The sequence below is a fragment of the Symphalangus syndactylus genome, chromosome 13 (genome assembly GCF_028878055.3).
Source record: "Symphalangus syndactylus isolate Jambi chromosome 13, NHGRI_mSymSyn1-v2.1_pri, whole genome shotgun sequence".
Classification (NCBI taxonomy): Eukaryota; Metazoa; Chordata; class Mammalia; order Primates; family Hylobatidae; genus Symphalangus; species Symphalangus syndactylus.
This window is the reverse complement of record NC_072435.2, coordinates 40,376,489-40,400,623: the sequence shown is the minus strand read 5'-3', so window position 1 is coordinate 40,400,623 and position 24,135 is coordinate 40,376,489. Positions and strand designations below refer to the sequence as shown.

The following is a 24,135-nucleotide window of genomic DNA, read 5'->3' as shown; positions in this document are numbered from 1 at the left end:
CCCTGATTGACCACCTACAGGGCTGAGCTGAATCTCTAGCATCTCTAGAAGTCAGCTGAGACTACGTGACCCAAAGCTCCTGCCCTAAGTCCTGTTAGCATATTCATTAACTAGGGCCGCCCTAACAAAGTACCAGAGACCATGTGTCTTTGTTTGTCACCCAGGCTGGAGTACAATGGCATGATCTCTGCATGCCATCACTGCAACCTCCACCTCCTGGGTTCAAGCAATTGTCCTACCTCAGCCTCCTGAGTAGCTGGGATTACAGGCGCCTGCCACCACACCTGGCGAATTTTTGTAGTTTTTAAATTAGAGATGGGGGTTTCGCCATGTTGGCCAGGCTGGTCTCAAACTCCTGACCTCAGGTGATTTGCCCACCTCGACCTCCCGAAGTGCTGGGATTACAGGTGTGAGCCACCGAGCCCGGCCTAGACCATGTGTCTTAAGCAACAGACATTGATTGTCTCACAGTTGCAGAGGCCAGAAGTCTGAGGTCAAGGTTTCCGCCAGGGTTGGTTCCTTCTGAGGCCTCTCTCCTTGGCATTTATTTATTTGTTTCTTTGTTTGACGGAGTCTCGCTCTGTAGCCCAGGCTGGAGTGCATTGGTGCAATCTCAGCTCACTGCAAGCTCCACCTCCTGGATTCAGGCCATTCTCCTGCCTCAGCCTCCTGAGTAGCTGGGACTACAGGTGCCCGCCACCATGCCTGGCTAATGTTTTGTATTTTTAGTAGAGATGGGGTTTCACTGTGTTAGCCAGGATGGTCTCCATCACCTCACCTCATGATCTGCTCGCCCTGGCCCCCCGAAGTGCTGGGATTACAGGCGTGAGCCACCGTGCCCGACCTATTTATTTATTTATTTATTTATTATTTATTTTTGAGATGGAGTGTCACTCTGTCACCCAGGCTGGAGTGCAGTGGCACGATCTGGGCTCACTGCAACCTCTGCCTCCCTGGTTCAAGTGATTCTCCTGCCTCAGCCTCTCAAGTCGCTGGGATTGCAGGCACGTGCCACCACGTCCAGCTGATTTTTTTATTTTTAGTAGAGATGGGGTTTCACTATGTTGGCCAGGCTGGTCTCAAACTCCTGACCTCAGGTGAGCCACCGCCTCAGCCTCCCAAAGTACTGGGATTACAGGTGTGAGCCACTGCGCCTGGCCTCTCCTTGACTCATAGATAGATGGCCGCCTGCTCCTGTGTCTTCACATTGTCTTCCCCCTGTACACATCTGTGCCCAAATTTCTCCTTTTAGCCAGGTGTGAGGACTCAGGCCCATAATCCTAGCACTTTGAGAGGCCAAGGCAGGAGGATTGCTTGAGACCAGACTAGTTGGGCAACATAGAAAAGGGACCCATTTCTATGAAACAATTTTAAAAATTAGCCGGACATGGTGGCGTGAATCTGTAGTCCCAGCTGCTTGGGAGGTTGAGGCAGGATCACCTGAGCCCAGGAGGTTGAGATTTGCAGTGAGCCGTGATCGCACCACTGCACTCCAGCCTGGGTGACAGAGGAAGATCCTATCTTAACAACAATCCCCCACCCCCTCTTTTTTTATTGAGATAGGGTCTCACTCTGTTGCCCAGGCTAGAGTGCAATGGCACAATCATGGCTCACTGAGCCTCAACCTCCTGGGCTCAGGTGATCCTCCCACCTCAGCCCCCCCAGTAGCTGGGAATACAGGTGTGTGCCACCACGTCTGGCTAATTTGTGTATTTTTGGTAGAGACAGGGTTTCACTATATTGCCCAGGCTGGCCTCAAACTCCTGGGCTCAAGCAATTTGCTCACCTCTGTCTCCCAAAATGCTGCGGTTACAGGTGTGTGCCTCTGCGCCTGGCCAAAATTTCCTGTTTTTATAAGGACCACAGTCTTATTGGATTGGGGCCTACCCTAATAGCTTCATTTGAATTTACCTCTATGAAGACCTTATCTCCAAATAATGTCACATTTTCAGGTTCTGGGGATTAGGACTTCAGCATATGAATTTTCGGGGGGACACAGTTCAATCCATAACAGCGTATCTGGTGTAGCCCGAGGGCCCCAGGAAAACAGACACTCTTATCAAGCAGAGCATTCCAAAGGCTCAGACATCACCTCCTAGGAGCTGAGAGTCCGGGCACTCTCTGGGCCAGGTTAATGTCCTCACTACACAAGTGGGCACACTGAGAGGCCCATTCTACAGCTGAATCAAAACTGAGGCTGCCTCAGCCAGCTTCCGGGACACAGGCGAGCTACAGGTGGTGTTTTCTCGGCAGTGGGCAGGGTCTTCCCTTCCTGGCCCAGGCCCAGGAGTGACACCGGCCCCAACCCTCCCTGCAGGCCTGAGCCGGGCCGGGCTCCCGTTTGGGCTGATGCGCCGGGAGCTGGCGTGTGAAGGCTACCCCATCGAGCTGCGGTGCCCCGGCAGCGACGTCATCATGGTGGAGAACGCCAACTACGGGCGCACGGACGACAAGATTTGCGACGCCGACCCTTTCCAGATGGAGAATGTGCAGTGCTACCTGCCGGACGCCTTCAAGATCATGTCACAGAGGTGAGTGGGCTCTCGTGGCAGTTCCTGGATGAAGCACCCGCCTAAAAGCACTGCACACCTGCCAGCGCACCCGTTCACCTTACATCTTTTTTTAATGCATCAACACGTTTACTGAGCACTTAATAGGTGCTGGGCCCTATGCAGACGAGAATAAGACCCAATACATCTCCCCACAGCCAGCCTGTGCCCCCGACAGAGGCCTATATACCCATACATACACTGGCAAGTCCCTCCCCCCACCAGCCTCTTGCTTCCAAAAGCTTCCATCCCAAGATTAGCCAGGGCAGTTTGTTTGTTTGTTTTTGAGACGGAGTCTCACTCTCACCCAGGCTGGAGCGCGGTGGCATCTCAGCTCACTGCAACCTCCAGCTCCTGGGTTTAGGCGATTCTTCTGCCTCAGCCTCCCAAGTAGCTGGGGATTATAGGCGCACACCACCACGCCTAACTAATTTTTTTTGTATTTTTAGTAGAGACAGGGTTTTGTAATTGGCCAGGCAGGTCTCGAACTCCTGACCTCAGGTGATCCGCCCACCTCGACCACCCAAAGTGCTGGCATTACAGGCATGAGATGAGCCACCACGCCCAGCCTTAGCCAGGGCAGTTTGGAGCTTGTAAAATACAAAGAACAGCAGGACAGAGTGAAGGTGTCATGGGAGGACTTTTCCCTTTATCCCAGACTTTTTTTTTTTTTTTTTTGAAGATAGGGTCTCACTGTCGCCCAGGCTGGAGCACAGTGGCACAATCATAGCTCACTGCAGCTCTGACCTCTCAGGCTCAAGCAATCCCCCCGCCTCAGCCTCCTGAGTAGCTGGGACTACAGGCGCATGCCACTATGCCTGGCTAATTTTATTTTATTTTTTGTAGAGGCAGGGTCTTGCTATGTTGCCCAGGCTGGTCTTAAACTCCTGGCCTGAAGCAATCCTCCTGCCTCGGCCTCTCAAAGTGCTGGGATGACAGGCATGAGCCACTGCACCTACCCATCCCAGATTTGAGAGCTCATCAGGCTACTCCAAAGAGGAGACACCTGAGCACAGATGATGGCAGCACAGGCCTGTGTGAGTGATTGTGTGTGGGGTGAGTACTTGAGCATGCAAGACTGTAACTTGGAGTGTGTCTGTGTGATTGCATGCATCTATGAGTATGATGGTGTATTTGTTTTGTTTTGTTTATTTTATTTAGTTATTTAATTTTTGAGAGAGTCTCACTCTGTCACCCAGGCTGGAGTGCAGTGGTGCGATCTCGGCTCACTGCCACCTCTGCTTCCCAGGTTCAAGCGATTCTCCTGCCTCAGCCTCCCGAGTAGCTAGGACCACAGGCGCGCACCACCACGCCGAGCTAATTTTTTTGTATTTTTAATAGAGACGGGGTTTCACCATGTTGGCCAGGATGGTCTTGATGTCTTGACCTCATGATCCGCCCGCTTGGCCTCCCAAAGTGCTGGGATTACAGGCGTGAGCCACTGCGCCCGGCCTATTTTGTTTATTTTTGAGACAGAATCTTGCTCTGTTGCCCAGGCTGCAGTGCAGTGGTGTGATCTCAGCTCACTCAGCAACCTCCAGGGTTCAAGCAATTCTCCCACCTCAGCCTCCTGAGTAGCTGGGATTACAGGCACGCACCATCATGCCCGGCTTATTTTTGTATTTTTGTAGAGACAGGGTTTCACCATGTTGGCCAGGTTGGTCTTGAACTCCTGACCTCAGGTGGTTCGCCTGCCTGCCTTGGCCCCCTTAAGTGCTGGGATTACAGGCGTGAGCCACTACGCACGGCCTGTGTGTGTATTTGAGTGTGTGTGTGCATTTTTGAGTGTGTGACTAAATGTGTGTGATTGTGACTGTGTCTGTGTGTCTAAGTGTATGTGAACAGGCGCAGGTGTGTGCAGATGTGTGTGACTAAACATGTCTGAATATGTCTGAGTGTGTCTGTCTTTATGAGTGACTGTATTGGAGTGTGTATCTGGGTGTGTGTGTGTGTGTGAATGTGGGTGTTTGTGGGTGAATGGGTGGTTATATGTCTGTGAGTGTGTTCGGGTGTGTTTAAGTGTACGTGAGCGGGTGTGGGTGTGAGTGTGGGTGTGAGCATGTGTGTGAGCGTATATCTTTGAGAGCATGTGTGTTAGAGTGTGTGGCTGACTGAGGTGTGTGTTTTCGTATCTGTGGTGGGGTGGATGGGTGAGCGTGTGGGGGTGGGTGGATGTGGCTGTGTCTTTGTGTGTTTAAGTGTGTCTGGGCAGATGTGTGTATGTGGATGAGGGTTTGTGTGTGGTTGACTGAGAGTGTATTTGTATTTCTTTGAGTGTGTTTGTGACTGTGTGTGTGAGTGTGGAGGGGTTGCCCCAGGCTGAGGCACCACGTGTGCAAATCTGCACAAGCCTCTCTCACACCCACAGTCAGTCCACGTACAGCTGATCAGCCTTTCCTTCAAATTACACCCAGGCTGGATGCGGTGGCTCATGCCTGTAATCACAGCACTTTGGGAGGCTGAGGCGGGGGATCGCTTTAGGTCAGGAGTTCGAGACCAGCCTGGGCAACATAGCAAGACCCTGTCTCTACTAAAAACTAAAAAATAAATTAGCCAGTCATGGTGGTGTGTGCCTGTGGTCCCAGCTACTCAGATGACTGATGCAGGAGGATCACTTGGGCCCAGGAGTTTGAGGCTTCAGTGAGCTATGATCCCACCACTGCACTCCAGCCTGGGTGACTGAGCAAGACCCTGTCTCTAAAAATAAAAAAAAAAAAAACAGACCAGTCACGGTGTTTCACGCCTGTAATCCCAGCACTTTGGGAGGCCATGGCGGGTGGATCACTTGAGGTCAGGAGTTCGAGACCAACCTGGCCAACATGGTGAAACCCTGTCTCTACCAAAAATACAAAAATTAGCCTGATATGGTGGTGTGAGCCTGTAGTCCCAGCTACTTGGGAGGCTGAGGCAGGAGAATCACTTGAACCTTGGAGGCGAAGGTTGCAGTGAACCAAGATAACACCACTGCACTCCAGCCTAGGTGACAGAGTGAGACTCTGTCTCAAAAAAAAAAAAAAAAAAAGAATGTGTGTTACTAGGGGAGGAGCGGGTCACTGAGAGCCCCAGGAGAGCAGGAGAGGTTTGGGCAGGGGATGACAGTGTTCAGGTGGCTGAGACAGCTGGGCTGGGCTGGGCTGGGCTAGAGGCGCCTCATCATCTCCTCCTCCTCTCTGTCTCTCTCTCAAACTACCATTCCCCTCCAGCAATCTTGCCTCTCTTCCCTGCTTCCTGTCTCCTGACACCCCTGCCGAGGGTGCCCTGCATAGGCATTCCCAGTCCAGGCTCCAGCCTTTGCTTAGGCTGTGGGCCCCCTCCCTGGGAGCCCCCTTCCTCCCACCTCTCCAAATTCTCCCTGCTGACTTCATTCAACACCAGCTTTGGGGGACTGCATTCTTCTCCATTATCTCTCTAGCACCTAGTACAGCATCTGGCCCAGTTCCCATGTCCGTGGGGAATGCTGTGCAGAACAGTTACCGGGGCTGCGGGAGTGTGATGCCTCTCGAGTCACATCCAGAAGGACTTGTAGGGGGCCTTAGTCCTGCTTCCTCTCTGCTGAGTCCCCAGCCCCCATTGCTCCACAACCAGGCCTGGAGGCTTTTTTTTTTTTTTTTTTTTGAGACAGAGTCTTGCTCTGTCCCCCAGGCTGGAGTGTAGTGGCATGATTTCGGCTCACTGCAACCTCCGCTTTCTGGTTCAAACAGTCCTCCTGCTTCAGCCTTGCAAGTGGCTGGGACTACAAGCATGCACCACCACGCCCAGATAATTTTTGTATTTTTAGTAAAGACGACATTTCACCATGTTGGCCAGGCTGGTCTCAAACTTCTGACCTCAATTGATCTGCCAGCCTTGGCCTCCCAAAGTGCTGGGATTATAGCCATGAGCCACTGCGCCCAGCCTAGCTGTTCATTTGTTGGTGGACATTTGGGCTGCCTCCACTTTTTTGGTGATTGTGAATAATGCAGCTGTGAAGGTGCATGTACAATGATTTGCTTAAACACTTGTTTTAAATTATTTTGGGTACAGTAGTCCCCACTTATCCACTGGGGAAATGCTCCAAGAACCCCAGTGGATGCCTAAAACTGCAGAGAGCTACTGAACCTTGTATATACCATGTTTTCTCCTATACAGTTCTAATTATAATAAAGTTTAATTTACAAATTAGACACAGCTAGATGCGGTGGCTTATGCCTGTAATCCCAGCACTTTGAGAGGCCAAGGCAGGCTGATGATTTGAGCCCAGGAATTTGAGACCAGCCTGGGCAACATGGCAAAACCCCATCTCTACTAAAAATACAAAAAAATTAGCCAGGCGTGTTGGTGCCTGCCTCTAGTCCCAGCTACTCAGGAGGCTGAGGCAGGAGAATAACCTGAGCCTGGGAAGTTGAGACTACAATGAGCCATGATCACACCACTGCTCTCCATCCTGGGCAATAGAGTAAGACCCTGTCTAAAAAATAATAAAATAAAATAGGCTGGGTGTGATGGTTCATGATTGTAATCCCAGCACTTTGGGAAGTCAAGGCGGGTAGATTGTTTGAACCCAGGAGTTCGAGACCAGCCTAGGCAACATGGCAAAACCCCATCTCTACTAAAAATAAAAAAAATTAGCAGGGCATGTGGCACATACCTGCAGTCCCAGCTCCTTGGGAAGCAGAGGCTGGAGGATCACTTGAGCCTGGGAGGCTGAGGCTGCAGTGAGTCAGGATTGTACCACTGCACTCCAGCCTCAGCAACAGAGCGGGACCCTGTCTCAAAACATAATAATAATAAAATACATTAGGCACAGTAAGAGACTAACAACAACAATAATAATTTTTAGTAGTAAAATATTGTTACATAAACTAAGGGCTACCTGAACATAAGCACTGTGAAACCGTGACAGTTGATGGATAACTGAGATGACCACCAGTGACTAACGGAGCAGATACAGCATGCCCCATACAGCATGAGATTTCATCAGGCTACTCACAACAGCACACAACTTAACATGTATGAATTGTCTACTTCTGGAGTGCAGTGGTGCAATCTCGGCTCACTGCAACCTCTGCCTCCTGGGTTCTAGTGATTCTTGTGCCTCAGCCTCCTGAGTAGCTGGGATTACCAGTGCGCCCCACCACACCTGGCTAAGTTTTGTATATTTAGTAGAGATGGGGTTTTACCATGTTGGCCAGGCTGCTCTCAAACTCCTGGCCTCAAGTGATCCATCCACCACAGCCTCCCAAAGTTCTGGGATTACAGGCGTGAGCCACTGCACCCTGCCCCAGTGTTCTATTTTTTTTGTTTTGTTTGAGACGGAGTCTCGCTCTGTCACCCAGGCTGGAGTGCAGTGGCTCAGTCTTGGCTCACTGCAACCTCCGCCTCCTGGGTTCAGGTGATTCTCTTGCCTTAGCCTCCTGTGTAGCTGGGATTACAGACATGCACCACCACGCCTGGCTAATTTTCGTATTTTTAGTAGAGACGGGATTTCACCATGTTGGTCAGGCTGGTCTCAAACTCCTGGCCTCAGGTGATCTACCCGCCTTGGCCTCCCAAAGTGCTGGGATTGCAGGCGTGAGCCACCACACCCAGCCAGTGTTCTATTTTTAAAGAAGAGGGTGAGGTGGATGGATACAGACAGATCTTCCCATGCCCCATCCTGCCCCCCATTTTTCTCTCTCCCTGCTAGATCATTAGTCCTTTCTCAAGTGTCTGCCTGTGTTTAGTACCCTTGGTTAAGAGCAGGATTGAAGGGGAGACACAGGGCCTCTTCTGCCCCATACCTGTCGGGAAGCCTCTCAAACTATGTCCTGCATGCCCGTGTCCTGCCTGGCCTAGCCCCAGCCTGCTGCAAGGGACAGGGACCCTGACAGTGGGGACAGACAGCAGATGAGACACATCTTTTTGTTGTTGTTAAATAGGTTCCCCCTTACATGCTAGCCAGCCCCCTGGGAAGTTGACAGTGACTTGGAGGAGTTCCCTCTTGGGAACTGAGAATGGCTTTCCCCTGGGGACGCTCTCTCCTGGCTGCCCTGGCTATAAGTCTGCACAGCAGCACTGCCCAAAGGGTGGGACGTGTCCACGAGATGGTGTGAAGTGGACACAGCTGGACACTGAACATTTCATTGATCGTAAGTTTGCAGAGGCACCACCTCACGTGCATGGCTTCACATGTATTACTCTCTAGTGAACAGTGAAGGGGCCTTAAAGTCCATTTAAAGAAAAATGCCAAGGATATAATAGTGTCAGCTACACTCACAGTGAAAGAGATGAGGGGTGGCCAGGAAAGCACTGTTTAGCGGGTGACTCCTTCTCAGCCCTGAGGATGATGCTGTGCTGGGGCTGAAAGTGGAAGAACCCTGGTGGGAAAGAGAGAGCAGGCAGGAAACAAAAAGTGCCCACACAAGGCCTCTGGGCTTGGTGTATTAGTTTGTTCTTATACTGGTATAAAGAAATACCTGAGATTGGGTAATTTATAAAGAAAAGAGGTTTAATTGGCTCATAGTTCTGCAGGCTGTACAGGAAGCATAGTAGCTTCTGCTTCTGGGGAGGCCTCAGGAAACTTACAATCATAGCAGAAGGTGAAGGGGAAGCAGGCACGTCTTACATGGCTGGAGTAGGAGGAAAAGAACAGGGGAAGTGCTACACACTTTTAAACAACTAGATCTCAACAGCACGGAGGGGATAGTGCTTCATCATTCATTAGAAACCGCCCCCGTGATCCAATCACCTCCCACCAAGCCCCACCTCCAACATTGGAGATCACAATTCAACATGAGATATGGGTGTGGACACAGATCCAAACTATATCACTTGGTTTCCAGCTCCACTGCCCCTTCCCAATTTTAGGGTGTCTATGACACCATGACCTTGGAGCATGCACCCCCACCCCCACCACCCCGTCTATGTGTTTCTTTCCCAATGCCCTGTTTCTCCTCTGAAGGTGTAACAACCGCACCCAGTGCGTGGTGGTCGCCGGCTCAGACGCCTTTCCTGACCCCTGTCCCGGGACCTACAAGTACCTGGAGGTGCAGTACGACTGTGTCCCCTACAGTGAGTCATCTTGTTCCTTGTGCGGATGCGGGCCCTTCTCCCATGAGTGAGTGAGGAGGAGACACCTTGACTCATCACACATGTGCACACATGCATGGGGCCTGGCCACAGTGGGGAGAGCCGGGCCTGCTCTCTCCAACACACATTCTCTTCTCCCAGACACCAGTGTCCACACTCAGTGCTTGCTCCCCCTCCTCACAGACTCTGTCCCCTCTTGTGGGGGCACCTTCTCCAGCTCTCCTTACCCCAGCCCACTCACCCTGCTTCTTCATGCACCCTGTACTCATTTCCACACTGCCAGGCCATGGTCCCGTGCTCTGCCTGGCACACTTACATCTCTCTCTTCTCCCTTGGCCTCGATGCTTTTCTCGCCCATCTGCCTCCCTCCTCTTCTCACATCCCTTCCTTTTCTGACTCTTCTCATCTACCTTCTCTTCCCTCTCACTTACCCCACTGCCCCTCTCAGCACCTTTCTCTCAGCACCCTCACTCCCCACACACTCCTTCCCAATCATGGAAACTGGACTCTACACCCATAGAGCGGGATACCACCCTCCGAGGCCTGGTGGCAGATTCAGGGTGAAGGGCTGGGGGGCATTTTCAACAGATTCATAGCTCCTCACTGGTTTCCCCATTACCATGTGGCACTTCCTGTCTGCAAAGGAAATGCCGCCATGTTGGACTGAGGGTGGCCTCTAGGCAGCCTGAAGAAAGTGATCTGGGGAGCCAGGAGCCTGGCCATCTTGCACCTGGCCAAGGGGATCAGACAAAGACAGGGTCTCTCCTCCTCAGCACCCCACCCTTGACATCACCTTTTTCCTGCCCTCTCTCCTCCCTCCCTCCTTCCCGTTATCCCTTCCCCTCTCCTTCCACAATGGGTTCCATGTAGCCAACCTAGTGGTAGGGCCTCCGGGCAGAGTGGGGAGAAGGCAGGGCCATCAGGGTGTCTGAGTGTGGCGGGCCGGGGTTGGGGACCAAGAGGCCCTGTAACTCTCCCTCCTCTCCCTTCCCACCCCAACCTTCCCCGCCAGCCTTTGATTTCTCCTCACAGGTGACTCGACGCTGGGGAAACAGGATCCCTTCTGTGCTTCCGTAATTTTCTTCTTTTACTCCTCGTCCTTTCCTTTCAGCGCCTGAGGCCTTCAGCCACCACTGAGGGGGACGCCCATCTGCTCCTTGAAGCCTCCCCACAGCACTGGGGACACGGCCGACTCCCGTGGCTGGGGCAGCAGGGAAGGGGGGTGGGAGGCAGCGAGCTCAGCACAGGGGAGCAGTCAGATGGGTGTAGGTTCAAGACTCGACTGGGCTCTTGAGTTTTCTGGCTCTGAAACCTTGAGCAAATGACTTAATTTCTCTGGGCCACTACGGAAGGAGGTGTGAGTCTGCGAGATGACATGTGAGAAGCGCTTGGCCCAGGGCCGGCCACAGAGTCGCTCCCGGTGGCAGGGTTTTGAGTGCCGAGTGTAAACTTCCCAAGGGCAGAGGCTTCGTCTTTACCCGCCGACCCAGCGCCCAGACCCATGCCTGGTTCAGGATGTGCTCAGTAATATTACCAATGCCCTTTAAGCCAGCTGAGCCTGTTTATTCATCTGTGATGGGGTGGAGAGGGGTCAAAAGCCTTCCCTGGGAAGCTGCAAGGAGTAGCGACAATGTGTGTCAAGCTTGTGTGCACCCGAGCTGTAGATGCAAAGGAAATGGTGCCTGCTTCCGCCAGCCATGTGGCCTCACTTCACTGTACCTCAGTTTTCCTATCTGTAGACAGGGTTCTCAAAAGATGGCCCATGAGGTGCGTAGCATAGTTGCTGGCCCCTCGTGAGTGCTGGACACTTGGTAGTCGTTGCTTTTGTTGCAACTCCTTGTAATGCCTCTTGTCAATTACGATTATTGCTATGGTAATCAAAATTAAAATAACAACGGATAATGAACCCAACTTCTCCCGAGGCAGGTGAGATAAAGAGCAGGAAGAACTCCCCGGTCCAAGTGGAAGCCAAAGCAAGTAAGATGAGAGGCCCAGGTCAAGCCGCAGGAAAGAAGCTAGGGGAGGAGAGGAGCTGAGAGACCTCCTGGAGCCGAGGCCCTGAGCGTGGTCCAGGGGCCACAACCAACAGAGACCAGGCAGGCTCCAGGGACAGAGGGCTGTCTGATGGAAGAGAGATAGCCTGAGCCCTTGGGGAGACAGGAGATACAAGCACACACACACACATGCACGCACACGTGTGTGCACACATACGGTGTGGACGTTGGGGGCAGAGCTAACTCCTGATCCTCCAGAGGAAGGAGGCTGGAGTTAAAGGGGGGACAGGAGGTAGCTAGAGGACAGGGAGGCCAGGCACTCGTCCCCAGAATGTTCGCTGAGCATCTCCTGAGTGCCAGGCCCTGGGTGAGGCGCTGGGAAGGGAGCCAGAGGCTGCCCCTGCGGAGCTCCCTGCCAGAACCTTCAAGAGGGGCCAGGAGAGCCAGTCCCTCCGGTCAGAAGTTCCTGAGGGGCCAGGAATGCAGTGGGGAGCGGCCTGGGCAGCCACCTGGCCCAGGGCTTCAGAGGCTGGGATGACCCCAGTGCTGGTGATGGTGGGTCAGGGGTGGGTGGCAGGGGGCACGTGATGTGTGGGAACCCTCCCACACACTGGACAAGCCCGACTAATGCTGGATTTGCTTTGCAGCTGAGCACAGTCTAACCTCGCCCCTTCCTCCCCTAGGTGCCGCCCGTCCTCAGGGCAGCGGGCAGGGCGGAGCTCCCAGCTCCTGGGCCCTGGGTGGGTTGAGCAGAGAAGCCGAGCCTCAGGCTTGCCCCTGGGGAGCCTGGGAGCGTGTCTGTGCCCCCACCTGCTGTCCCACCCAGTCTGTGTTCCCCACCCCCGCCACCTCTCTGCCTCCGTCTCCCCGACCCTGGCTCTCTCTGGGGCCTGGGTGCAACTGCCCGTCTGCCTCTCTGTCGTTCTGTGCCTGGCTCTACCACCTTCTGTGTTTGCTTCTTCTGGGTTGTGAGAGCTTGGGGGAAGTCAGCTGGACCTGGGTGAGGCCAGCACAAAGGGGAAGGAGTTCAGCTTGTTTCTTGGCTGAGGGTGGGCCCAGGCCCTGGGAGACACTGAACCCCTTCCTCTAGGGCCCCTGGTTCTAGCAGGAGGGCAGCAGGCAGGGTGGGAAGGGAGCCGAGTGGCTTATCCACCCCACCACTCCCTGGTGCCCCCTCTGACCGGAGCCTACCTCCCAGCTGGGGCTCCCTACTCCCTGCCCGCCCTGCACCAAGGGTGCCCCCTCCCACCTGAGGGCTCTGTCTGCCTGCCTGCCTGTACCCCCCTACCACTCCTGTGTCTTTCTGTGTCTTCTCCCTCCTGTGTGTGTCCCCCTCGTCCCTCTGACTGTCTCCCCAGCACCCTCTGGCCCCATCTGACCACCCCCAGAGGAAGGGACCTGGGGGCGGGGGCCCGAGCTGTTGCTACGGAAGGGGTTGGGGAAGCAGGAGCGAGGAAGGAAAGGAAAAGGGGGCGTGTTGCCAGAAAAGAAACGAAAGCAATTTAATCTCTTTTTTTTTCTCTTTTTTTCTTGCACATTTTTTTTTTCAATTTGTTTTCTCTCTCTCTTCCGATGCTTAAAGTAGAAGTGGAGCAGAAAGGTAAACGCACTGTTACCAATGCTAACCCCTAACTCACACTTTGTTCTACCTGTACCATACTTATGTGACCCGCCCTCCCTCCCGGCCCCTTCTTCTCTCCCCCACCCACACTTGGTCCGGTCAGTATCCCCCACCCCGGGTTGTCCTCCCAGCGGGGCCAGCCCTGGTGCGGCCACGGGCATCTCCACCCTCCAGATACCCACGGAAGCTCCTCTCTGAGCTTGGGCAGGATTTTCTCTCTCTCGCTGTTTCTGTCTCTCTCTGTCCCTCCTTCCTGGTCCCTGGCCCTTTCGGGGGACCTGGCCTTCTCTCATACTTCTTTTGCCTCCTTCAGGAGAAGTGTATAAGCATCCAGGGCGGGTGGGGAGGGAGGGACTCCCTTCCCCGGCTCCCCCACTGGGGCACCGGGTGAGCTGTCTCTCTCTCTCTTTCTATCTCTCTCTCTGTCTCTCCCCTCTCTCTTCCTCCTTCCCCTGCACCTTTTATAACATGTTTCTGGTTCAGGGGAGGCGGGCTGGAGGGGACACCACTGTTTTCCTTCCGGGGAGCAGATTCTTCTATGTCTCGGGCTCCTGGTGGCTTAAGTTCCTTCTGGTTTGATGTTTCCAAGGCCCAGAGCTGTTTTGGAGCATGGAGCACCAGTCTTCCCCACCCCCAACCTGATCCCCATCTCTGACCAGCTGGGGGCCCAGCCCTGGGGAGGGGTGTCAGCTGTCCCCAGCCCTGGGAGGGGGCAGCCTGCCAAAAAATGAAAAAATGAGGGCGAGGGGGCGGGGGCGGGCCTCGTGGTTGGGGGAGCGAAGGGTGGGGGAGCGTGTTCTCTGTTTCTTTCACACTTGCAAAGCTGCAGTCAGGGTTTCTTCTGGGCTGTTGTGGTTAGAGGACCAGGGAGAGGGGCGGTGGGCGGCGGGGGCACAGTCTGGGGACTTCCACAGACTCCGTAATTTCTGGCAGAGAACTCCCTAGTGGATGGGGCTGGCCTTTACTGGCTGTTACTGGGGGGGCAGAGGTGCTGCTGCTGAGGGGCTTCTAGGGTGAGACGTTAGGGATGACCATTTCCTCTCCAGAAAGTTTTGGGAAATTTACCCATCTGAGGCCAGCAGCAGCAGGCGGGGCTGGAGGACATGGCCTTTAGGGATCCCTTTTGCCTTGAAATTACAGTGGTCTGTGGAGCATCCCTTCCGAAGGAGGTGGGGCAGGGTCCCTCTGAGCTGCTCCCCTCCCCGTCTTCCCCTCTGCCCCATCTCAGAGAGGCCTGGGCTGCTGGCCCGAGGTCCGCCCCCTCACCACACCCCTCCACTCTCCTCTCTTTCTCCTGGAGTCTCTCTCCCTCCCAGCACCAGCCACTCTTCTTGCAGGCCCACTGGTTTGGATGCGGCACCACTGGAGCTTTTCTCTTCGAGGGCCAGGGCAGGGCGGGTGGGGTGACGGGGCAAGGGAGGCAAGAGGAGGGATTGGGAGCTTGGTGCTGGTGAAGGGTCCTTGCTGTCCAAGGCCCTAGACAGACTCTTCCTCATCTCCCCCTTCCCCTGGGTTGACCTCTAACCACGTTTTTCCTCCCCTGACACCCTCTGAGCAGGTTAGGCTCTGAGGCCTCCCACCGTCCCCTTCACACAAACACGTCCCCTCAGATGCCACACACCTGGCGGGGGTGGGGACCGGCTTGGGCATAGGCCAGTGTGCTGGACGGAGTGTGCAGGCCGACCCCTCGGGGCATCAGGGACAGGGGGATGGCCAGTCCCCAGGGCCCAAGCCAGCGTCGTTCTGGCTCCTGCCCAGCTCTATGTCCCAGGCTCCTCTCCCTCTACAAAAACTACATCCTCCTGGCTCCTTTGTGCCAGGGGGCCCCTGAGCCACATTGTCCCCATGCTGTGAAGGGAGTGCTGCCTGTCCCCCACCCTCCCAAGCCTGCTGGAGGTGGGGAATGAGGACTAGCCCAAGCCCCTCTTGCCACTGGGGCTGCCCCCCAAGCCGGTGCCAGGTCCTAGCCCCCCCCCCGGTTCCCTCGGGGCCAGCTGCTTTGGTGACATGCCAAGCAGGAGCAGAGAATTCACTGCAAACCCTCCACCCTCGCCCTGTGCCTTCGCCCTGGCCTATGTGTGGGTACCGCCAGCCGGGAGGTGAGGGAGGCCCGGCCATCCTGGATGGAGGGGCGCACTCTGGGAGATGGGGGGGTCTGGCCACACTGACACCCAGATCAGTCAAGGGGAGGTTAGGAGTAGGTGGCGCTGGGACGTGACTGGGCAAGGGTGGGCCGGCCAGCAGTGGCCAACGAGATGCAGTTGAGGTTTTCCTCCTTTTCAGGGATTGGGGGGGTGGGGCGGGGCCCCCCACCTTTCTGACATCAGCGCTGCCTTGGTCCCTCCTCCCGAGCCGGGGATGGTCGCAGGTAAATCGGGGTCCGGGCCAGGGGAGGTGGGGGGCCTGGCTGGGGCGGGCTGGGTCTTTATCCTAGCGCCTGGTTCCCTCCCCTGCCCCCTCCGAGCTGGACCTGGGACTGCCCCCCTGAGGGACCCTCAGTCGGGCCTAGGCCTTGGAGTGAATTCTCTGCTCACCCCTCTCTCCTCCGCCAGCACTAACCCTTTCTTCCCAGGTGGTTTGCAGCGCAGCCTCCCACGGAGCCAGGACCTCGCCAAGCCCCATACGCCCTTGTCTCTCTTCCCTCTGCACAGCTCTCCTCTCCCTCCCCAACTCTCCCGGGAGCCCTGTCCCTTTCCATGTCCCCACCCCCACCCCTGTGCACAGTGCCACTGTCTGCTGCTGAGCCAGACCCCATGAGAGACCCTGCTGGCTGGGGGCAGGGCTGGGCGCCCTCCAGGAGGGGCCAGACTCTTCCATTCCCTGTCCTAGCCTGGGAGCTGCCTCTGGGAATCCCTTCCTCGGCTACTGACTTCGTGGGTACCGGGTGGGGGGTGGGGAGCAGGCTGTATCAGGAACCTGGGGAGAGAGTTGAAACCCCTATCCTTCCCCCAGCCTGGAATAGGGGGACACTCCTGACACCCACAGTGGGTATGGAAACATCACTCTACCTTGCAATTTTTGCAGGAGGAAGAAAGAGGAGTTAAAAAAAAAAAAATCTGTCCGGGTGTGGTTGGTGAAGGATGGGACCTTGGACCCTAGCTCTTCCCTAAGTGGCAGAGAAGAGGGAGAAGGGGCCGGGTGCTGATTCCCTGGACCGTCAAAGTCAGGAGTGACTGTAGTGGGGAGATTCTGCCCCCACTTAAATCACACGGGACCACCTCTGGGAGGGCTCTTGCCAAACTCCTCCCCAGCCTGTGGGGTCTCTAGCAGCCAGGGAAGGGAAGAGGGGCACCACTTCCCCTCACTAACCCCGCTCTTAATGGCCTTCAGGGTTCACATTTCCAGGGAGAGGGGCAGCTGGGCAGGGCGTGGGGAGGGGGTCGGGTCCCAGCCCGGAAACCCCCTTCCCATCACCAGCCCTACCAAGCAACCGTGACTGCAGCAGCAGGAGGGGACAACCTGGCTCCCCACTGGCAGCGTGACCAACTTGCCTCTCTCCCCCCCACCCTTTTTCCTCCCTCTCGCGTCTGTCCCTTCTCTCCCGTCTCCGCCCCTCCTGCCCACTCTGCCCAGTCTTCGTGTGCCCAGGGACCCTGCAGAAGGTGCTGGAGCCCACCTCGACACACGAGTCGGAGCACCAGTCTGGCGCATGGTGCAAGGACCCGCTGCAGGCGGGTGACCGCATCTACGTGATGCCCTGGATCCCCTACCGCACGGACACACTGACTGAGTATGCCTCATGGGAGGACTACGTGGCTGCCCGCCACACCACCACCTACCGCCTGCCCAACCGCGTGGATGGCACAGGCTTTGTGGTCTACGATGGTGCCGTCTTCTACAACAAGGAGCGCACGCGCAACATCGTCAAGTATGACCTGCGGACGCGCATCAAGAGCGGGGAGACGGTCATCAATACTGCCAACTACCATGACACCTCGCCCTACCGCTGGGGCGGCAAGACCGACATTGACCTGGCAGTGGACGAGAACGGGCTGTGGGTCATCTACGCCACCGAGGGCAACAACGGGCGGCTGGTGGTGAGCCAGCTGAACCCCTACACACTGCGCTTTGAGGGCACGTGGGAGACGGGTTACGACAAGCGCTCGGCATCCAACGCCTTCATGGTGTGTGGGGTCCTGTACGTGCTGCGCTCCGTGTACGTGGATGATGACAGCGAGGCGGCTGGCAACCGCGTGGACTATGCCTTCAACACCAATGCCAACCGCGAGGAGCCTGTCAGCCTCGCCTTCCCCAACCCCTACCAGTTCATCTCCTCCGTTGACTACAACCCTCGCGACAACCAGCTGTACGTCTGGAACAACTATTTCGTGGTGCGCTACAGCCTGGAGTTCGGGCCGCCCGACCCCAGTGCTGGTGAGGACGACTTACTTCCAGGCATGGAGCCTGCTTGCCTTTGTCTCCTCCACCCCCACCCACCCCTGGGTCCCAGGGTGGGGAGCCCCATCCTGTGAGCTCTTGGGGATTGGGAGGTAAAGGAAATTCACAGCATGTGACAGACGCTGTTCTAAGCACCTCACAGTCATTAACTCATCTCCTCACAGTCTATGACACAGGGATCCTTACTGCCCTGTTTTACAGATGAGGACACTGAGGCACTGTGTGGGTAGGGGATTAAGTTATTTGAGGATCTGAACCCAGCTTCCCAACCACTGAACTGCAGTGCCTCTCCCAGGGACTTGGGCACCTTTACTCCAGGAACCCTTGGATCCACCAAAATCCTGGGTGGAAGTCCAGTATCCACAAAAGAGCTGAGCTGCTGATGTTGACTGGGCTGAGGGCAACTCTGCAGTCTTCTTTTGCCTCCCTTAGCTGCCCTGCTAGCTCTGTGCCGCCCCAGGGCTCCAGGGAGCCCTATCTAACCCCATCTTGTTTGCAAAAGGGGGAGTTGAGGCCCCCAGAAGGAGGGAGCCTAGCCAGGTTACATAAGCCAAAGTCAGCTAGAACGAGAATGGGAGGCGGTGGTATTCAGCCTCCGCCTGGTGGCGGGGCTGACCTGGATTGGGGAGGGCTCCTGCCCTCAGGGGCTCAACCTGGGAGGGTTCCTGTCCCCCAGACACCTCCGTCCCTGCCTCTCCCGACTGTTCTCTCAGAACTTACGGTACACATCGTGGATTTTTACCACCCTTTGCTACTTTGTATGGTCCCATGGGCATAAGGGATTTTGGTGGGCACAGAGAGGCCAGGAGAGATCAACTCTCAGACCCAGTGGGGCCTAGCACGTGTTTCCACGTCAGTAGATGAGGAAGATGCTAGGATGGCCTGGGACCCCTGCCCAGGCATGCTGTGACATGGCCCTGAGCACGGGGATGACCCTGTCTCGTATCCCCTCTCCAGGCCCAGCCACTTCCCCACCCCTCAGCACGACCACCACAGCCAGGCCCACGCCCCTCACCAGCACAGCCTCGCCCGCAGCCACCACCCCGCTCCGCCGGGCACCCCTCACCACGCACCCAGTGGGTGCCATCAACCAGCTGGGACCTGATCTGCCTCCAGCCACAGCCCCAGTCCCCAGCACCCGGCGGCCCCCAGCCCCGAATCTACACGTGTCCCCTGAGCTCTTCTGTGAGCCCCGAGAGGTACGGCGGGTCCAGTGGCCGGCCACCCAGCAGGGCATGCTGGTGGAGAGGCCCTGCCCCAAGGGGACTCGAGGTGAGTACAGAGGCTGCAGCCAGGCGAGGGATGGGGGCCATGCCCCCAGCAGCTTAGCACAGATGCATGTGTGGGTGGTGGTCTGTACTGCGGAGCAGAGGCTTTCTGAGGGCAGGGATCATCCCCAGTGACCAGCAGAGCTCTCACGGCACAGGAGCCACTCAGTGCCTCCAGCCCCACCTGCAGAACCTGCAGGGAGTCTGCAGGAGGTGACCTGGCTCCCAGCCTCAGGCTGACCTGCAACAGCCCCGGGCACAGCTTCACATGGATGGCCAGCTGAAGTGTGAAAAGGGCAGGGCCGCGTGTCCTGGAGATCTGAGGGGAGGGTTGGCAGGTGCTTCGTGGAGAGGGGGCGTTCAAGATGGGCCTTGCTGGAAGGTTCTAATTCTGGAGGCAAAGACAGAAGGGGGCAGGAGGGAGAGCTCAGGGCAAGTGAGTGGTGCCTCTTTCGACTGTCCAGCCTGCTTCATGTCTGTTTCTCCGTGTTTCCCTCACCTCCCTCTTCGCCCGCTCGTCCCCCTCTCTCTGTCATCTCCTTTCCCCCTCTCCGTCCCATCCTTCTCTTCTTCCCTTTGGCTCCCTTGTCTGTTCCTGTCTGTCTGTCCCTGCAGGAATTGCCTCCTTCCAGTGTCTACCAGCCTTGGGGCTCTGGAACCCCCGGGGCCCTGACCTCAGCAACTGCACCTCCCCCTGGGTCAACCAGGTGGCCCAGAAGGTACCAGCCACCACCCCTCGCAGGCAGGCACATGTGCTCAGGCCCAGGGCCCAGGGCCCAGCAGGGGTCGTGGAGCAACTGGGGAGACATGGGCTGTCAGGTCTGGAAGGCAGGACTGTGGGGTCACCTCCCTGGCCTACAAAGGGAGCAGGGACAGATGGGGTGGGAAGGGGCAGATGGTGACGGGGAAGCAGAGAGAGAAATAGGAGAGGCTGCACAGGCCAGGGAAGCCGGGGAGGGCAGGATGGTCCCTGACAGTCCTGGGATTCCCCCTCCCTGCCCCCACCTCATGCAGATCAAGAGTGGGGAGAATGCGGCCAACATCGCCAGCGAGCTGGCCCGACACACCCGGGGCTCCATCTACGCGGGGGACGTCTCCTCCTCCGTGAAGCTGATGGAACAGCTGCTGGACATCCTGGATGCCCAACTGCAGGCCCTGCGGCCCATCGAGCGCGAGTCAGCCGGCAAGAACTACAACAAGGTGGGGCCTGGTGGTGGCGGTGGCGCTGACCTGGTGTGGGGAGGGCGCCTGCCCCCAGGGGCTCGGGAAGTATCTGACCTGGTACCTCCCAGCCAGGCTGCCACCTCCACTCCTTTCCTCAGAGAGGAAGGACCCCCCACCCCCGCCAAGGACTGCTGGGTCTCACTCCTGTGCTGCCCCGGATGGTCCTGGGGGTTGGGGATCCCTGAGGAATGTCTTGCTGATAGCCCAGCCCTGGGTCAGCGGTAGCCACAGACAAGAGAGCTATCCAGATGTGACAGTATTTGGGTGAGGGAACCGGCACCCAGAGGCCTGGCCTGACATCACCTCCATCTCTTTCTAGATGCACAAGCGAGAGAGAACTTGCAAGGATTATATCAAGGTGAGACCCTAAGGACCGTGGGCTCCAGCTGATGGGGTGATCAGGGGTGGAGGTTGAGAAGAGGGCACGCAGAGCCCACCCCGAGGAATTGGAGGGTGTTGGGGGCTCACAGCACCATGCCCCCTGCCTGTGCAGGCTGTGGTGGAGACAGTGGACAATCTGCTCCGGCCAGAAGCTCTGGAGTCCTGGAAGGACATGAATGCCACGGAGCAGGTGCACACAGCCACCATGCTCCTGGACGTCCTGGAAGAGGGCGCCTTCCTGCTGGCCGACAACGTCAGGGAGCCTGCCCGCTTCCTGGCTGCCAAGGAGAACGTGGGTGAGTGCCACAGTCACCCAGGGCAAACTCAGATACGAACCTTAAACCACGGGGTTCTGGCCTGGAGGCCACAGGGGGGCTACCCGACCCTTGGGCATCTTGCCACAGGGTCTTGTTCTGCAGCCTGAGCCCCTGGACCGGGAACAGACCCCAACTGTGTGTGCCTTGCCTTCCCCTGTCCCCACAGTCCTGGAGGTCACAGTCCTGAACACAGAGGGCCAGGTGCAGGAGCTGGTGTTCCCCCAGGAGGAGTACCCGAGAAAGAACTCCATCCAGCTGTCTGCCAAAACCATCAAGCAGAACAGCCGCAATGGTTAGTGTCCCTGGCGGGGCCTCGGGTGGGGAAGCAGCCCCACCCCCAGCTCTGTGCTAGCGTCTCTGTGAAGACACAAGTGTGCCATTTGTGGAGGGCAGCGGTGCTGAACTTTTCTCACGCTAGTGTAAAATTGAGGGGATTCATGGGCCCTGAAGTGCTGCAGAGCCCCAAGGGTGAGCCTTACAGTTGCAAAGCTGGCTCCTGGGCCTCACAGCTCAGAGAGGATGGGGCCATTGAGACGAAGGCTCAGAGAGGTCAGGGGCTTGCCCAAGGTCACACAGTGAGAATGGGTGGGTCGGAGGCCCAGCTTGTGTGTCCTGGCACGCTCGCTGCCCTGCTGTTTAGAACTGCCTTCAGCTGAGTAGTGGTCTTGTGGACAGGGCTCCCTGACCCCCGCCTGCCTGGGCTATGGATTGGCTTCAGAGGTCCCAGTGGCCAGCGTGGCCAAGGGCTGAGGAGCTGGCTGAGCTGGGAAGCCAGGGGCCTGGACGGAGGTGCGCCAGCTTAGGATGCTGACACATCCAAACGTGCCTGTTCTCACCAGGGGTGGTCAAAGTTGTCTTCATTCTCTATAACAACCTGGGCCTCTTCCTGTCCACGGAGAATGCCACAGTGAAGCTGGCTGGCGAAGCAGGCCCAGGTGGCCCTGGGGGCGCCTCTCTAGTGGTGAACTCACAGGTCATTGCAGCATCCATCAACAAGGAGTCCAGCCGCGTCTTCCTCATGGACCCCGTCATCTTCACCGTGGCCCACCTGGAGGTGAGCTGAGCCGTCCCCCTCCATCCATGGGGGTCCCTGTACCCTCTGTGTTCCCAGGCTGTGTACCTGCCCCTCCATGTGCTCACCTCCAGAACAAGTTATGGGTTCTTCCACTTTAGTAGCTTGGGCCATTTGTCCCCAGAGCTCTCAGAATGTCAACTGGAGCCCCAGACCCCAGGCACTTCTTTGATACTTGGCACCATCCCTGTAGCCAGGTGTGGGGGGCCGGAATGGGACTCCCCGGTTCTGACTCTAGTTCTGACACCCTGGCGCCACCACACAACAGGACAAGAACCACTTCAATGCTAACTGCTCCTTCTGGAACTACTCGGAGCGTTCCATGCTGGGCTACTGGTCGACCCAAGGCTGCCGCCTGGTGGAGTCCAACAAGACCCATACCACGTGTGCCTGCAGCCACCTCACCAACTTCGCCGTGCTCATGGCTCACCGTGAGATCGTAAGCTGGCTGGCGCTCTGCTCCTCCAGGCAGGCCCGCTTGCTGGCCTGGCTTTGCATGGCATCCTAGAGAGATCATGGGCAGTATCAGGGGAGGCTGGCCTCATGGGTGTGGGGGGCCCCAGTCTTGCCTGGGGCATGAGGCCATGCGTCTGGTCCTCTATGGCCATGGTCCCACCGTCTCCCAAGGCACTCTGGAGAAGCAAGTTGGTGTCACGTTGGTCATCTCTCCACAAGCCTTCCAGAGCATGAGGAAGTGAGCGCATTGCTGCTTGCAGAGGAGTTGGGGCTGCCAGGTTGGCAGCACCAGAGGTCCTCGCGGCCCATGGCCTTGCCCAGGGCCCTGTCTGCGGCTGGCACCTGGCTGAGCCCAGCGTGCAAAACCAAAGGCCCTGAGCATGCCCCCTGCTCCTGTCCCCAGTACCAGGGCCGCATCAACGAGCTGCTGCTGTCGGTCATCACCTGGGTGGGCATCGTGATCTCCCTGGTCTGCTTGGCCATCTGCATCTCCACCTTCTGCTTCCTGCGGGGGCTGCAGACCGACCGCAACACCATCCACAAGAACCTGTGCATCAACCTCTTCCTGGCTGAGCTGCTCTTCCTGGTCGGGATCGACAAGACTCAGTATGAGGTGGGCTGGGACTCTAGGGCAGGTGACGGCCAGCGCCTGGGGGGCCGGGAGAGGAAGGGGGACGCCTGCCTGGGCAGCAGCCCCTCACCCTTGGTGCTCCCCGCAGATTGCCTGCCCCATCTTTGCCGGCCTGCTGCACTACTTCTTCCTGGCCGCCTTCTCCTGGCTGTGCCTGGAGGGTGTGCACCTCTACCTGCTGCTGGTGGAGGTGTTTGAGAGCGAGTATTCCCGCACCAAGTACTACTACCTGGGTGGCTACTGCTTCCCGGCCCTGGTGGTGGGCATCGCGGCTGCCATTGACTACCGCAGCTACGGCACCGAGAAGGCGTGAGTTTCCACCTCCCAGCCCTGCACCCTCCCGCCTGGTTCCCTGCTTGGCGGCACCCCTTGGACCAGGACCTTCAGGGCGGTAGCCTCCCTTCCTCCTCCTGATCCCAGAGGCTGCAGCCTGCAGAGTCCTAGGCCTTCATGGGTCGCTGGGAATGGCTCCTCGGCTTCTTTCTATACCCCGGCCCTGTTTCCTTTACAGCTGCTGGCTCCGAGTGGACAATTACTTCATCTGGAGTTTCATCGGGCCGGTCTCCTTCGTTATCGTGGTGAGTTGGGAGGTGACACCCCTAGCACCACATCTTCCTTCATCCAGGCTGGCCTTGACCCCAGCCCCTGCCCCCACCACACACATACACGCACGCGCGCACGCACACACACACACACACACACACTCTCTCTCTCTCTCTGTCTCCACACATTGGAACTGAGCCACCATCTGAGAGGATGAGAGCATGCTGGGTCCATGGAGCTCCTATGCTGAGGGCTGCTCGCCTGGGGGGCTGTGATTTGAGCCCCTACCGTGTGTCAGGCCATGGGTCTTGTCCTCCCAGCAGCCAGGAGTGGCATTAAATTGCCAGTCATGCCAGTCAGCTCACTGCTGCACAGCGGGCACCTCAGGGGCAGGTCTGGGGTTCTCCCAGCAGAGGCGAGCCGGGCCCTAGCCTCAGTGCTCACTGAGGGAGGCAGGGCCACTCTCAGCCCAGCCTGTCCCTTGTCCCGCCCCCAGGTCAACCTGGTGTTCCTTATGGTGACCCTGCACAAGATGATCCGAAGCTCATCTGTGCTCAAGCCCGACTCCAGCCGCCTGGACAACATTAAGTGAGCCTCGCCCCTGCCTGCCCCCTGCCCCATCACCCACCCCCGC

The 24,135-nt window shown here is 57.1% G+C and overlaps 1 protein-coding gene across 7 annotated transcripts in view; it reads left to right on the top strand.

The window, feature by feature from the left end:
* ADGRL1 (adhesion G protein-coupled receptor L1) overlaps nucleotides 1-24,135 on the top strand; it is a 108,185-nt gene that overhangs the window by 75,786 nt on the left and 8,264 nt on the right. For 2 of the 7 annotated variants that reach the window (XM_063616149.1, XM_055236159.2), the window contains exons 3-18: nucleotides 2,318-2,531; nucleotides 9,469-9,578; nucleotides 13,173-13,190; nucleotides 16,785-17,585; nucleotides 18,567-18,881; nucleotides 19,493-19,596; nucleotides 19,892-20,077; nucleotides 20,421-20,459; nucleotides 20,595-20,778; nucleotides 20,966-21,091; nucleotides 21,639-21,853; nucleotides 22,140-22,310; nucleotides 22,731-22,940; nucleotides 23,047-23,267; nucleotides 23,470-23,536; nucleotides 23,998-24,089. In XM_063616149.1, coding sequence (XP_063472219.1) covers nucleotides 2,318-2,531; nucleotides 9,469-9,578; nucleotides 13,173-13,190; nucleotides 16,785-17,585; nucleotides 18,567-18,881; nucleotides 19,493-19,596; nucleotides 19,892-20,077; nucleotides 20,421-20,459; nucleotides 20,595-20,778; nucleotides 20,966-21,091; nucleotides 21,639-21,853; nucleotides 22,140-22,310; nucleotides 22,731-22,940; nucleotides 23,047-23,267; nucleotides 23,470-23,536; nucleotides 23,998-24,089 — 3,073 coding nt within the window. Of the gene's footprint in view, nucleotides 1-2,317; nucleotides 2,532-9,468; nucleotides 9,579-13,172; nucleotides 13,191-15,494; nucleotides 15,580-16,784; nucleotides 17,586-18,566; nucleotides 18,882-19,492; nucleotides 19,597-19,891; nucleotides 20,078-20,420; nucleotides 20,460-20,594; nucleotides 20,779-20,965; nucleotides 21,092-21,638; nucleotides 21,854-22,139; nucleotides 22,311-22,730; nucleotides 22,941-23,046; nucleotides 23,268-23,469; nucleotides 23,537-23,997; nucleotides 24,090-24,135 lie in introns of those variants that run through there. The other 5 variants (XM_063616150.1, XM_055236161.2, XM_055236162.2 and 2 more) reach the window with 4 other exon arrangements.